Source organism: Crassostrea angulata, chromosome 5 (genome assembly GCF_025612915.1).
Source record: "Crassostrea angulata isolate pt1a10 chromosome 5, ASM2561291v2, whole genome shotgun sequence".
In the NCBI taxonomy this organism is placed as follows: Eukaryota; Metazoa; Mollusca; class Bivalvia; order Ostreida; family Ostreidae; genus Magallana; species Magallana angulata.
The window spans coordinates 19,351,945-19,367,146 of NC_069115.1; the positions used below are offsets into that span (position 1 = coordinate 19,351,945).

The 15,202-nt window shown below is 33.1% G+C and overlaps 2 protein-coding genes across 2 annotated transcripts; both read right to left on the reverse strand.

The window, feature by feature from the left end:
• Positions 1-786: 786 nt before the first annotated feature.
• On the reverse strand, positions 787-5,893 carry LOC128185552 (uncharacterized). Its single transcript, XM_052855122.1, has 7 exons — positions 5,807-5,893; positions 5,388-5,669; positions 5,126-5,188; positions 4,640-4,999; positions 3,471-3,872; positions 3,028-3,103; positions 787-2,507 (listed from the first exon to the last, which is right to left on the reverse strand). The coding sequence occupies exons 2-7, from the start codon at positions 5,527-5,529 to the stop codon at positions 2,114-2,116; spliced, it is 1,437 nt and encodes a 478-aa protein (XP_052711082.1). The 5' UTR covers positions 5,530-5,669; positions 5,807-5,893; the 3' UTR covers positions 787-2,113.
• A 134-nt stretch (positions 5,894-6,027) lies between these two features.
• Positions 6,028-11,319, reverse strand: LOC128186156 (mucin-3A-like). Its single transcript, XM_052855900.1, has 6 exons — positions 10,996-11,319; positions 9,084-9,149; positions 8,656-8,988; positions 7,443-8,294; positions 7,196-7,274; positions 6,028-6,875 (listed from the first exon to the last, which is right to left on the reverse strand). The coding sequence occupies exons 1-6, from the start codon at positions 11,060-11,062 to the stop codon at positions 6,563-6,565; spliced, it is 1,710 nt and encodes a 569-aa protein (XP_052711860.1). The 5' UTR covers positions 11,063-11,319; the 3' UTR covers positions 6,028-6,562.
• Positions 11,320-15,202: the final 3,883 nt, after the last annotated feature.

A 15,202-nucleotide genomic window follows, 5' to 3' on the forward strand; every position in this document is an offset into this window, starting at 1 on the left:
AATTTAAAAAGAGTAATCTCGCTTTGCTTCAAGAATGTAGAACATAAACACTCTAGGCATACCAATTTTTCAGTCGGAGAAATGAACAAAAATTTTACATATATTGAAAAAAAGTCCTTTTGATGCTATAATCATAATTACCTTTAAAGTTCTTAAGTTATCTTTCTTTGAAATTGCATTACTTATAAGGTATTTTTAGACAGCTGATTATACATGTACTAAGGCGTTTAAGACTTTGTAAAAAAAGAAATAGATATGATTTCTCCTGACATTTTAAATAAAATAAGGAAAATGGACTGTCGAAGACAAAAAAAAGTTCTAGTTTTCGTTCGTATACTTATGCAAACCTACATGTAGCTTGCACTTCACACTTCGTTATTTGCTTCATGTACTAACTGTATTGGACCATACGTTACAAATGTGGGGTAAAATTAACACAAAGACGCTGGGGTATGTAATTGTGTACCTGTATATATAAACTATATTATACTGCAACCTTTGTAAGAATCATATATATTACGGCCAGCCTATATGTGACACAAAATGCATATAACTTTATTCTAATGTTTTGATAAAAGTACTCCAAAATAATGTCATTATATTTAAGGGTTAAAAATCAATTTTATCGACTGTGTATGAAATATATATGATCACGGGACTGCAGCTGGTCGTTAAATAATTGGAGAATACCACTTTTTTGCTATGTCGGCAGGTATAATTTCTATCCTACGGTAGTTTCAGGGTTGAACTCATCTTCAAAATGAAAATTCTGAATATAAAGCCTAATGTGATTTTCAACAATGGAGTACATGTATAATCATAATTATGCATAGTAATAAGGAAACTAAGACCATACACGTAATGGCATAAATTTTATGAAATAACCTACCAACTGTAATTAATCAAAAAGGATGATTCATAGCAATTTATTACCATGTGCATGTAAATATACTTAAAGTTGAAATGTATTTTTCTATTAGCAGAGACCCCGCATACAGGCAAGTAACATGTAACATATACGTTCAAATTATTTAGATACACATGACTATCACTTTCTACATGAAATCACATAATGAAAACATATTATTATATCAATTCATCTAATTATTGATAGTAAAGTACCGATGATGTAAGTTGATACAGTAGAATAATTATACGAATTTCAAATATTTTATTACTTATCAGGTTTGATGCTGATTGTCTACAGAAATATGTCAGATGGTTAGAGTTCATAGAAGGCGAGGCTAACAAATCGAAATCTTTCAAGCTCTTTAACAAACCATATTTCCGTTTGTAGGCAGTAACAAACCTAAGAAGTGCTTTTTTTCTCAAGGGCCAAAATGTTGGTATATGCATAAAGAAAGAAAAATAATAAAAGAAAACGTTACTGACTCCATGTTGCTGACTATAATAATAGATGTGCAAAGTCTAATTTGGTTCTAGACGAGTGCAGAACACACCAGGCCTTCCGCTGATCATGAACCAATGCACCCATGTAGATATTTTTTTCTGTGTGTTTCAGACCTTATAATTTGTTAACCGTTATATACAATAATATCATATGACACAAATCATAAGGTGCAATTAAGCAGCAATAGTTTTGATATTTTGTGAACATACATGAACATGTACTTTCAAAGACGGTCTTCAGAACTTGTGAAAAAAATTAACAATTCTTGATAATATGTAAATAAGGTTATACAACATAAAAATGGACATGATTGCATTCAATTCATTCAAAACAAATAGTTACATGTACTGTTTGTAATTATGGTTATCCTCTCATATAATAAATGTACAACGACATTACAGTTTATTTACATAAGTCAACAAATAAATAAAATGAAAAAAAAACTTTATAATTTACCAAGATATTGAATAAATTAATACTTCTGCTTTGAATCCGAGTTAAATGTGGGGTGTTTTTTTAAAGAACAAAAATTACTTTATCATTCAGTTTATCATTACAGTTGTTGTTTTTGTTGCTTATTTATCCTGAATTCATGTTAAATTTCACTGTTGAATTGAGAAAGGAAAATTATATAACAACCATGTAATTTTCAATCGGATTAAATAAACCACTATATTTTGTTTACTCTCTTCTGTTAAATATCTATAAAATGAATCTCTTGCCGCCGTTAACAGTCACATAAACAACTGAATTGTCGTTAGAACTTCCCCTTGAAGTATTTCTTGCCGTTTGATCTAGTCCCAAATTACTTCTTGGGATGTCTTTTCCCTCTTTATTCCTCACATAATGGCTGGTTCTTTTTGGATTGTTTTCCTTTGATGTCGCTCCCTTGTACACGGTCGCATACAACGCTGTTTGCTGTGTAGGTTGGTCGTCGTAATAGTAAAATTCAGGATCGTTTTTCATTCTGTGGTTTGCAGTGTGTGTTTCTCTGTATGCTTTATTCTGTGGATGTGTATCCGTTCCGTTAGATGAGGAGGCTGTTGACGTTTGTAATCGTTCCCGACTGGACATTCGTTCCTTTGCGTCACGTCGCCTTAAAGAGAACATCCAGCAAAATTAACGAATCTATTAATATTATTTCAAAATGACTGATAAATTACACCTTATCAATATTTCATTTTACTGTATGAAAAAAATGATAATAAATAATGGTATATTTTGTATAATTATATGTTTTATATGTATATCAAGAATCAATACAGTAGCTTAAATTATTCTAATGATAATAGCAACATTTCTATGAAACTAAGTATGATATCAAAATATGCATTCTACGGTAAAAAGAATTTGTGCGAAATTAAAAGACTGATGTTTAAGGAGAATATATTTTGAAGTGACATTGTAATCATGAAATATTGTTAAAAGTATGAACCAAATCAAAAAATAGTATTCATCATATGTTTGATTTTAAATTTCTATCATGTTTGCATGTGTGAACGTTGAATATGAATACATTTTGGTGTTATAAACTAAGGTATATTTGCTTCCAGTTACACCACGTAGAATCAACAATGAAACATTAAGGAGAGCAACATATTTTTTGAATACTCTACCTTCTATACCATATGAAGACGAGACAGAGAATTCCAATCAAAATGACTCCAATCACTGGTATAACAGCATATAAAACTGAAATGTAATGATGTGCTGTTAGATTGTTTTGTTTAGAAATGATTAATATCTTTTTTAAAAAGTGCATAAAAATAAACATTTACTATATAATGAAGTTGTCAATCGATTTTCTATGTAGAAATTTTAGTTTAGATAAGAGGCTATTAAATATTATTGAACATATTTCAATTCAAAATCGGTACATTAGCTCCTACAAAACCTTCATTGAACAAAAGTTTAAATTCTCAGTAAGCAATAAAACGTGTTTAAAAATATCAAGTCACCCATACATGTGCTTTGCATGTTTAAGATTTAAAAGCCGATTTCTAAACATTAATCATAATGCTTGAAAGAATTGCCATTTATGGATTAAAAATTACTGTACTATTGAAATCTGAGGTATGAATAACTTTTTTGACGTTTGAAGTAACATCTTCCTTGCCCACTGAAGATGTCTTTACAAGGGTCGTTGTGCCTGTACTGACACCCATTGTTGATTCCACTTTCTCAGTGTCTGTGACTGTCGAGGAAAGTACATCGCCAGATGATGTGCTGTAAGATGTTGATGTAGCTGTCGTTTGGGAAAACTCAGTTTGCGTAGTGCCCGATGATACCGTACTGGACGTTGATGTAGTTGATTTCACGCTCGACGTCACATGTGATGTCACAGTTGATGTAGTAACAGATGAAACAGTGGTGGAAGTTGTTGGTGTGTCCGTGGTATAGGGTTGGGAAGGGACGATGGTTACCCCAGGATTAAAACACTGCACGCTTATAGGGGATTTCTCTGTAAAATGTATGGAAGAAGGGACAGTGGGTTTGTTGTCTTAAGGTCAAGATCTAGTAAATGAAAGGTGCCTACAGGTTTATGAAATTCAAGATATAAATTCTTTTAATACTGCTTCATAATAATGTCTTTGTTTCATAGGGTGTACCGGGACTTAAAATTTTGGTAAATACAACGAAAAAACGTTTTAAACAACCATTTTCAATAAAAGCAACAAATCTTGGAGTTTTGTCCATTTTTGACTAACGAAATATATCTTGATTGCCTACAGTCTCTCAAAAAACAGCATTAAACAAGCTCTTGAACTCCTCTTTAAAATGATGTCAAATTGAATATAGGTACCGGAATTACTTTTTCCGTGATTAAATATAAAATGTCAAAATATTCTTTTATTTTCTACATAATTCCTTTAAAGCCGTAAAATACAGGAAAAGATTAATCAAATCAATTATGACGTCATAATGGTTTTAGCACCAAAAAGACACTCTGAAATCATTAACTCGATCTGGACGTTAAAACAAGATCTAATTTTTTTCCAGGACTAACTAAAAGCTCTGCTTAATATGTGATTGAATCATTGAATATTTTATATTGACATGTTAATATATGTCGACGTATTTCGATATTAATTTAATTTCCTTTTCCTTTGATTAATACTTCTTTTTCCTATTAAAAAAAGAATTACGAAAACATGTATAATTATCTTCTTTGAAATCTTTTGAGATACTTTGATTAAACTGTAACCATGAATCGTGGCAGTAACTTACCAAACCTCAACGAGAGACGAAAACAAAATCCATCAGACCAGGATTCGGAAATATTAGCCAAAGAAATCACAATACTGGAACCTTGATAGAGATCGAGTGTATACTCTGTATCTACTATGGTAGAACATTGAACAGTTCGGATAGTTTGTGTAGCATTTGCTATCTCTATTTGTAATCCACAGTCTCCTGGAGGTATGATGGTACTTTCCTGTGAAACGTAAAGACTCGAAAATGTCTGTGTGCTCAATATTTTGACCTCACACATACAGAAGGGAGCACTTGCACCAAAAGAAGGCTGGTAGGCGTCAAGTGTAATTTGAGAGTTCAATTCCATGTTCTGATCGTTGCAAAATGAAACAACTAAAGTAAACATTAAAAATTGATATTAAATTATTTATATGAATTGCAAGTTTTCAATATGTACTACATTAAGCATTTGCTAATGGATTCTTTAATATCTTCATAACATTCTCATTAATCATTTACCTGGTATTGATTTTGTACTGGCCAAATCTTTGCACTTGTTTACCATCGTGTTTCCAGCACCATCTTTAACACAAGAAAAGTATGCACAAACATGGATAACGATAAACTTCAACCATCACAAAAATCGTCGCACATGAAAAAAAATTGTCATACATTGTAATATGAAGGCAATCTGAGAATTACAGTAAATAATAGATCCGACGAAATAATACTTTCTTCATTATTGTGCGAAGAAACATTTTTTTGTCTTGAAACCACTTACCAGATATTAGGAACAGCAATAGCAACAACCTTTCTCTCGAAATCGACGCCATATCCAAAATATTACTAATCGAAACTTGTCCTAATACCCGGAAGAGTTTGAGTAAAGTATTGTTGCGTGTAGTCAACAAAGGGCAGTTCATTCCTCATTGACAAACATTTGATACGAAAACTGTATATTGACACCTCCCAATACATGCATAATTGAACTAAACACTGTGAATTCTGGATTTTAAACACCGTCATAAAGTTGCTTTCAATTTCGAACCACTAGGAAAGATACCTGTGATAAAGATCAGTTTATCGTAAAACAAGAAACGAATCCTTTCTACTTGATTACTCCATTGATTTTCTTCCACCCATTGATCAAAATAAAAGATGCCATTTAATAGGAAAAATTGAAACGTATTTAATAAAAACCTTTCGCATGTTTTGATCCTATTTTCTCTTTGACTGGGCTTGTCTGGGTAAATGAGAAACCAGGCAATATAAAAGTTGCTACAAGAATGTTCTATTCCTTAGCGCACATAGCAGGAACGCAGTCGACCTTGGGGTAAGTCAATAACTTATTGAATAAACGACAACGCTGTCATTCATAGCGAGGGAGATCGTAGAGAACAAAAACAACATGCAGACTACAAGACATTCGATACAGTTTAATAATAAAAATTTAATTTGATTACAAAAATATAAACATTGCTGCATAGATTTGGCATATAATCTAAACAAAGAAACTGTAATGTAAATGTGTGTGTACATTGTGTTATTTCGATATTGAGTCGATGCATTTTGCATTCATTTTTTTTTTATTTATTTTGCATTTGATAGCAATGCATGCATTATAAATAGACTTTAAATGCAATTGTAAATGCGAAATAGATGTATGAGTCTTTATCATGTATTTAAAGCTCCAATATCAATATTTAAGCATATAATATACAGCGGGTTAAAATATATTTCTATAGTTCAGAAATCACAACACAATCCACAAACAGTCACAAGGCTACTACATGTATATTTGATCACACCGATTTATATAATATCCGGTTTCCAAAATTAACTTCCTTATACGTTTCTTCCACACCAATGATAATTAATCATTACCATACCATGAACTCGATAACCCACTCACTGACTTACGGGTTTTCTTATATTTTAAAGCTGTTCAATGAAGTGCTAAAAATACACATCCATGCCATTTGGCGCTTGTCTTCTGACACCGTTATGATTAACACTATCAATATTTCTGCTGTAATCTTTGACACTGTATCGTATAAATGTGCCTTTCGTCAAGTTCTTCGGATCAAGCCCTTCGTCTTCATACTCTATTTCAAGTTCCTCGGGACTTTTCGAAAACTCTGTCACAATGCCTGAATCATCTTCATATGCATCATATCCAAAGTTAGTTTCTCCCATTTGTGGATATTTATTGGAAGAATCCACGCTGTCACTGTAAGAACTATCAGGCGGGTACTTGATTTCGCGACTCCTGGGGAAAATTAAAAAAAGCATGAATGCAAATCATTATAAAGTTCAAAAGTTAACACTTATGAATAATAGTGATTTGTAGTAATATCTTAAATCATGAGAACTTTGCGTTTGTGTTAATTTTATCTGAAAAATTAAGAAGATTGATAAGATTTCGTTGTCAAAAACGATGTAAGAATGAGAACTCATTAAACAAATTATAATAATACGATGAACTTATAATCAATTAAATACTTATGTTAAATTAAATCAATAGAAAACGTGGCCAATAATAAAAAATGTTTCATAGAGCATCATAGTTGAATATAATATTATATTTACCTCTGCCATTTGATAAATACAATTATTAATGCTGCGAGAAGTACCACTCCTATTAAGACGGCTGGAATAATCCCATTCCCTTTTAAAATAACAAGAAAAAATATATTTATAAAGCGGGTTCTTCATGCTCATGATACTTTTAAGTACCTACATTAAAGTGCATATTAGCTTGATATCCGATCAAACGATTAAACTGGACAAAAATTAGAATGAAATTAATATTTAACTACAGCAGTATTATTCTTACATGGAACTTCTGCAGTTGCTTGTCTAAAGGTGGTCTTTGCAACTGGAATTACTGTTGTTGCTTTCTGCGTAACCGAGCTAGTGCTTGTGGACTCGGTGACCCCATGAGTTGACATTGGTGGTGAAGCTGTAGACACCGTTGTTTGTTGTGCAACATTGATAGTAGAGGACTCAGTTGATACAATTATAGAAGTCATCTGAATGTTATTGGTAGTTGCAGGCAGTGTTGTTGCATTAGTGGTTGTTTGTTGTTCACCACTCGCTGTGGAGGACTTTGACGTGTCAGTGGTTGTGATATCTTCTGTACCACTTTCTGTGGACGACAGTGGCGGCTCAATTGTTGTGGTGTCTTGTACACCACTTTCTGTGGAGGAGTTTGTTGTCGTAATTGTTGTAGTATGTTGAATGACACTGGTAGAGGACATTTGAGTGGTTGTCTGTGGACTTTCAGTACTGCTGAGGAGATTAGTACTTGTACTTACATTCTCTGTGGTGTTTGGAACAACAGAGGTGGTTTCTAATGTGGCGATTACCGTTGACGTCTCTGTTGTATCTATCGTTTGGCTACTTGTTGTAGAGGAATTCAATAAGGATGGAGTGGAAGAGTTGTCTTTTTCTTCTGTGGTAGCGATTGGATGGTTTGTCGATGACGATATACTCTGTGATGACGTTGTGACAGTGATAGATGTTGTGGTATCTAGTTTATCCGTGGTGGACGGTGATGTCTGACTAGTTGTTTGTTGTGTGGTTGCTTCTTTAGTAGGTGTTGTGGTTGTTTCAGTTGTTGATACAGATTCCGTCGTCATTAAAGAAGACAACGAGTCGCCTGTACAAGAAATGTTCAGCGCAACATCTGTGAAGATATAATATTATGTTTTTTGTACCATTGATTTTATATCTTTAAGATGTATAACTTGCAATATTAATACAATTCTAAAGACCCCCCCCCCCCCCTTAATAAATCCATAACATCGTCTTTACTATATTATGTTATGCAGTTATGCAAAAACATTTTATAATTACGGTTTTTCAGATCAGAACACGATTTGTATCAATTATCCACAAAGATAAATTTTCAAAAATAAAAACTGACATTAATGAATGAGAGGAAAGCTTTACTAGGTGAACAATCATTTCAGATCGACGTTGTTTTCTTGTAAATTTATCTTTAAAAAAAATTATTGAAATGTCTCAGAAAAAGGTGAAGCCTGTACCTGACTCAATCAGTACACAGTAGTCCGTACTTATGGCTGACTTTGGACCAGTGATGCTGATGTCAACTGAGGTATCCGTAAGATTTGAAGAAGGCAATTGCATGTCATCCACGAAACATTGTTCTGCATTAGATTCACCATTTACCGAAAATATAAGTGCACTACCACAACCAACTCCCGGATGGTAGTTATTATAATTAGAGAAGTTAAACTTAGTGGGTGTGTCACTGGTCACAGTACAGACACAGTCTGTTGTGCTGGAGTCCTTGGCTCTGAATACATCCAACACCACACGAGGCCCAACAACATGGTTGTTGTAACACATCAAAGCAGCTGCAATGGTATAAATGCTTTATTGTTTGATTTTTTGTCATGATCGTCATACATCAGCTAAATATAAAACCGTATCTTTGGTTACAATCGTTTACCTGGAATGAAGGCTTGCTCTGCCTCATTGTAACATGTTGAATAACCAACTACATGCACAGGATGTTCTGAAAGATTGAATGATGGTCATTAAGCGAATTCGAAAATGTAACGTGTTTATATATATTTAACTCTTGATTTAAATAATGTTATATTCTAATTTGACTTTATGCACGCCTTGAATTTTAGCAATTACTAGACGTTTATATTAAAAAGTGGTTTGAAAGATCTCTTTCAAAATCTGTGAACACAAACATTGAAACAATTATATAATTATAATATATAATTTTGTTCCTTTTTATTATTATCTTTAGATATGACAAATACGAATCATTTCTGAGAACAAGGCGAATTCCATAATAAAGTAGACGTGCACCATGTTAGATAAATACGATTTTTAATGTATGCATGTACACATATATACTAGTATACAATCATGCTATGTTACATGTACTACAAACAATGTATCTTTTTGATGGTTAACCAAAAGTATTATTATTACGCTGCAGAATCCGTTAATCAGCTTTTTTCATTCATTTTTTTTTTCAAAGATGGTTTGACTCGCTGGTATGAATGAAATTTATGATATATTTGAAACCCTTATCTTTTTTTGGCATCAAGAAACTCTGACCTCTGTATTTAATCATTAAAAAAGAAATTAACGTAACATTCTTCCGCAGTGTAGTAGCACTCCTGAGAAACGCTGTACGTTAACAATGCTTAACAAATCGACACGTGATACCCTACCCCTGGCACAGAGAGGTGTCCAATAACCGAGTGACAACTGGGCCAAGGAAATTAAAATAGCAATTGAAACACAAGCCTACCATCCTGCCACATATTTTTTCTTCAATTTGTGATTTATTTAAAGAAAACAAATTGACACAAATAATGAGATTCTTCTACACATGTACGTGAAGTGAAGTGAAGCGCTAAACTTTAATTAATTTTTGTTATTTAAAAAAAAAAAAGAGGATTTATGTTTAAGCTGTCCACAGGCTTACAGCGAAATATTGTTGATACAGCTAACTAGGAAGAATATAGGATTTTTTTTCACTTTTTTTTCATTTTGTAGCCCACATCTACTTATTTATTTAATTTCCTATTTTAAAGGTACTTGTGTGAATTTTAGAAACGAAAATCAGAGTCTGTGAAATTTCAATTACAGCTAATTTTCTACTTCAATTGAGGAAGTAAGTATTGAAACCACCTCAAACTGGTGAATTTAGTCTTTACATTATATTGAAGTTTACTAATGCGCACAACAAAAGAATACACTGAAAAGAACACGGCATTTAGATGACAAATTCATGACACAGGAAGTAAACAGTAATGTCTGAGTTTAAGATAATGGGTGTGGTTTTGGGGGGGGGGGGGGGGGTATGATTCAACCACAACTAATTTAAAACGTAAATGAAATCTGACACGCAGCAGCTTGAGTTTACGTTACCGGAGGAGTCCTATCGACCTTTTTACTGACAGAGATACAGCCGTGTCCAACAGATGGCGCGTTTATTGAATTTTGGCGCTCTGTTTTGTTATCATTCCATCCTTTAATCTGACTAAAGATTCTGTAAATATCCTACTCTCTACATCTTGCACATCACTTAAATTCATGCAATTAAGAATGTGGGGTTTTTTTACTTAAATTTATTTTCTTAATGTCCATTCTTGTTTTAATTTTATAAAAAAAAAAATCATTATAACAGTTCTCTCTTAGATGACTTAAAATAATGCTATATAATAAATGATTGTAGATGATTCCTGAAGAAGTTTAAAATTAATGATCATTTATCAAAATCTTAAAGGGTAATATTAATGTTAAACGTATGCAAATACTGAACAAATTCCAGGTTTGTTTGATTATGTGTCAAAATAAAGTTCATCAAATATTTAAAAATTCAATCTACAAACCTATTAACGAGATTAAAACACATATCATCCAAGGAAAAAACGAAACACATCTTGGCGGGGCCATCATTAATGAACGGTTTGAGTATCCCAGGTACACATCCTATATGGTGTCATCACGGCTCGTGCATTTTTTTTACTCTGAAATACAATAGTCTACGCCCTTCGCACCCAGATTCTTGGGAAGAAAATTCCAGACATTTAATTTCCTTCAAACACTGAAATAAAAAATCATAAATTTCTTCCGTGTATTTTGTGCTTGTGTTAATTTTCCTACTATTGCTTGATCATCGGAACACCTTTGTATTTTGAACCAGCGCGTGGTATATTACAGACCCTGAAACGTGCTACTACACCTCTAAAACGAACCGTACCGTTCCGTGCAAGAAACGAACCGTACCGTTCACAAAACGAAACGTACCGTTCACAAAGCGTACCGTACCGTTCACAAAACGAAACGTACCGTTCACAAAACGAACCGTACCGTTCACAAAGCGAACCGTACCGTTCACAAAACGAACCGTACCGTGCAAAAAGCGTGCAAGATAATTTATGCAAGACCCGCCTCCAGACGGACAAAAAAGCGTACCGTACCGTGCAATAAGCGTGCAACTTCCATATACGGCTTATTGACCTAATGTCTTTCGATGAATACGGACGGAGATTATCGCTGACCAGTTAAGTTCAATATTTTGTTAGATTTTTTTTTACTGGATTAGAAAACACATAGTAAGATTAAAAACTGTTATTCTTATTAAAACAGTTACAAAATATTTTAATTTAATTTCCTTTTTAAGACCGTAATCATTTCAAAACTTGCATCGCCGATTTCTTAAACACTGTAAACTATTAATGTTCACACAATTCGTGGTTATACTATTTTGATTATTTTTATGAAATGTTTGAAACATTGGGTACATACTGGACCTTACATAGCTTTCAGTGATTCTCAGGAGAGAGAAAGATGAATGAGAGAGAGATGAATGAGAGAGAGAGAGAGAGATCTTTAATTGAGACGTTTAAAAAATAGCGTATGTTTAGGAATAAATACATTATGGCTAAACAAGGGTTGAAATATTATAATATATGTCTATAATTTTATATCCTTTTCAAATTAAAAAAAAAAGAATGCCGACTTAAGTTACGCGGACCTTTTGATTTGTTAATTAATCTACAGCTAAACTTTAAAACAATTAAAAATGAGAAAAGAAAACATTTCAGATCATGTTTTTAAATATATGTGGATGTGCTGTAGTAAATGACAACCACATATTACCGGTGACTCGAGTGATTTGTACTTCAACTATTTATGTAGCAATAAATAAACAAAAAAATAGCTGGTAATGGCGACGTGATTTCAAATGAACAAAAATCACTCGTGCGATATATGTGTACAGAAGCTGATCAGAAACACAACAGCGTCTTTCATCTTGGGTTCTATACACAACAGGTGCTCTTGTCTTATTTTGTTTTTTGGCAGTTATTGTACTTTCCAACTAACTCTGAATATTGGGACGCTTAAATAGGTGTACACAAGATGCCGGTATTCACACCTTTCCATGGACACCTGTTTGGTAACTCATTACAACCTGTCGTGTGTATAGTCTGAATATATCTTACTTCTACTTTGTTTGTTTCGTGGCTTTTCTTAATCTCTAAAAGAACAAAAGAACTGTCTGTAGATATGTACACAAACAACTACACGTAAGACTATCGGCGCGTGGATCCGTAGAACAATTCAGCGACTCTATACATGCGGGATTTTCACAAATATTAACTTGCAATAAAATATCATTTACCGGGTACATTAATGTACCAAAAAACTGATTAATTACATTGTAAATAATTGAATGGAATTTAACATTTTGCAAGAAGATGTAAGCACAAACACAGCTTTTTTTAAATTTATTTTCAATCTAATATGTGTGATGTGATATACATTGTAGCGTCAAAATTTTAGCCGTCGCGATCAATCTGAATACATCGTCTACTGTACAAACTTTTAGTCATTGTGTTGAAATCGTTTTGAAAACCATAAGTCTAAAATAAATGAATTAAATTCATACAAATAAAAATCTAGTAATTCCAATTTGTTTGCACACAATTACATACACTCTCAGAGAGAGAGAGAGAGAGAGAGAGAGAGAGAGAGAGAGAGAGAGAGAGAGAGAGAGAGAGAACTTGTGTGTTGATTATATTACTTAAATTAAAGTTTTATCACTGAACTATATTATTTTGCTTTAGGTTTCTATAGTTGGTCATTTGAGCGGGATTTTATCTCAGGAATCCACGTGCTTCGCCTGTCAATCAGTTTAGGTAAAACAGTACAGATCACGCCATGTGCCGCGTGCTACTTGGCTCCTCCTATATGGCTAGAAGAAAATTATCGAATAAAAACGTTTTTGTTTTATGTTTTCTCTCCCTATTAAAATAAGTGTTTCTATTTGAAATTATTCAACAATAATTTCCTTCCGACTTTATGATTACATAACTCATGTACTGGCGATCAGAGTCTTTTTCCCTCGCTGTCGTATTATTTTTGTTACTAGATAAATTCATAATATGTTTATCACTTAAAACATTCATTTGTTGATTACCGCGTATTTTTTTTCCGTGACCTGTTTACAAGAAGTATGTGTGTAAAAAGGTAAATAAAATATAAACAGGTTAGTCAGCATCTGTAAATCTTCAGCTAAATCGCATGCATACAGTGAAGAGCGGACACTTGTTCAACAGAATGATAAATATCGCCATTAAATGCTATTGACTCGTGTATATCCAATTGCGTACATACCGTAAGAAATATGTACATGTATAGTTTAACGGAAAAACAAAAACTAATAGTCATATTTTGACTATACACGCGATCTTAGTTCAGATTAGAGAAGCGATGACGGGTTATATGTAGGTATGATCTGTGTATACGAACAAGTGCAGAAAATCATAGAATCAATATTTAAATGAATAAAAATTCGTGTCAAAAACTATTTAACAAGTTGATTGCGAGATTTCTTATCTGAAATTCATTGTTTATCTTTTCATTAACTGCGTGTAATTTTACATCGTCTATTCACTAAGGGAATTTGATCGGCAATAGTGCTACAGTAGTACGCAATAAAGAATGATCATAAGAATTATGAATAAAAAAGAAAGAAAGATGCTTGTAAAAATAACAAATAGCCGAGAATCAAGACAACGATTAAGGAAAATTAAGATATATCGGAATAAAGTCGGGGTAATTTTTTATAGCAATTTTAAATGGATTAGAAATATTTAATGACTTCAATTCAAGTACATGTATAGAAATAAAAACTTAAGATGCTTTGTAAAATTATCGACAGCTCGCTGATTTTACAAAAATATATCGGATTAAAGTCAAACAGTTCTTTTAATCTATCTTAATGATTACAATTATCAAAAATTAAATACTAATAATAACAGACTAATTAAAATAAAAATTACACCCGCTTCCCGGTTGTCACTGAGTACACGTTTCACAAAACGTATCAGAAACAGGGGAACGCATGAAAGTTCTGATTTTAAATAGATTGAAATACATTTGTAAAATATCATATAAATAAACATTTTTTTTTTATTATTTTATGTCATAATTACCACTTTGCTGAAGTAGATCGGGCAAAAACTAAACGAAATTATATCGAGAAAAATCAAAGCGTTCAGGCCCCGCCTACCTCATTAATAAAGCGCGCAAACCGTTCACAAAGCGTGCAGCTATTTTTAGCAAAGCGTACCGTGCAAGAAGCGAACCGTTCCGTTCACAAAACGAACCGTACCGTTCACAAAGCGTACCGTACCGTTCACAAAGCGAACCGTACCGTTCACAAAACGAACCGTACCGTTCACAAAGCGAACCGTACCGTTCAAAAAGCGTAACGAACCGAACCGTGCAACTGGTGTAGTAGCACGTTTCAGGGTCTGTAGTATAGGTAAACATGACACATGAGGGGAAAAGTATGAGCACGTTCCGGTTGAAATTTAGCATCTAGTTAATTATACGCTGACCGCGTTGAGGAGAGTCTGTGGGTTTTGTACGGTAATATTTGAACAATGGTAACATGTTTCCGCGACGGCCGAGTGATCACGAAAAATCGAATAGATGATAAAGTTAACTTTAATGTCGTTCTCTATAACGCCATTACGGTATATAGCGGGGCGTTACCCCGACTCAATGTTTAAAGAAGTAGTTTAT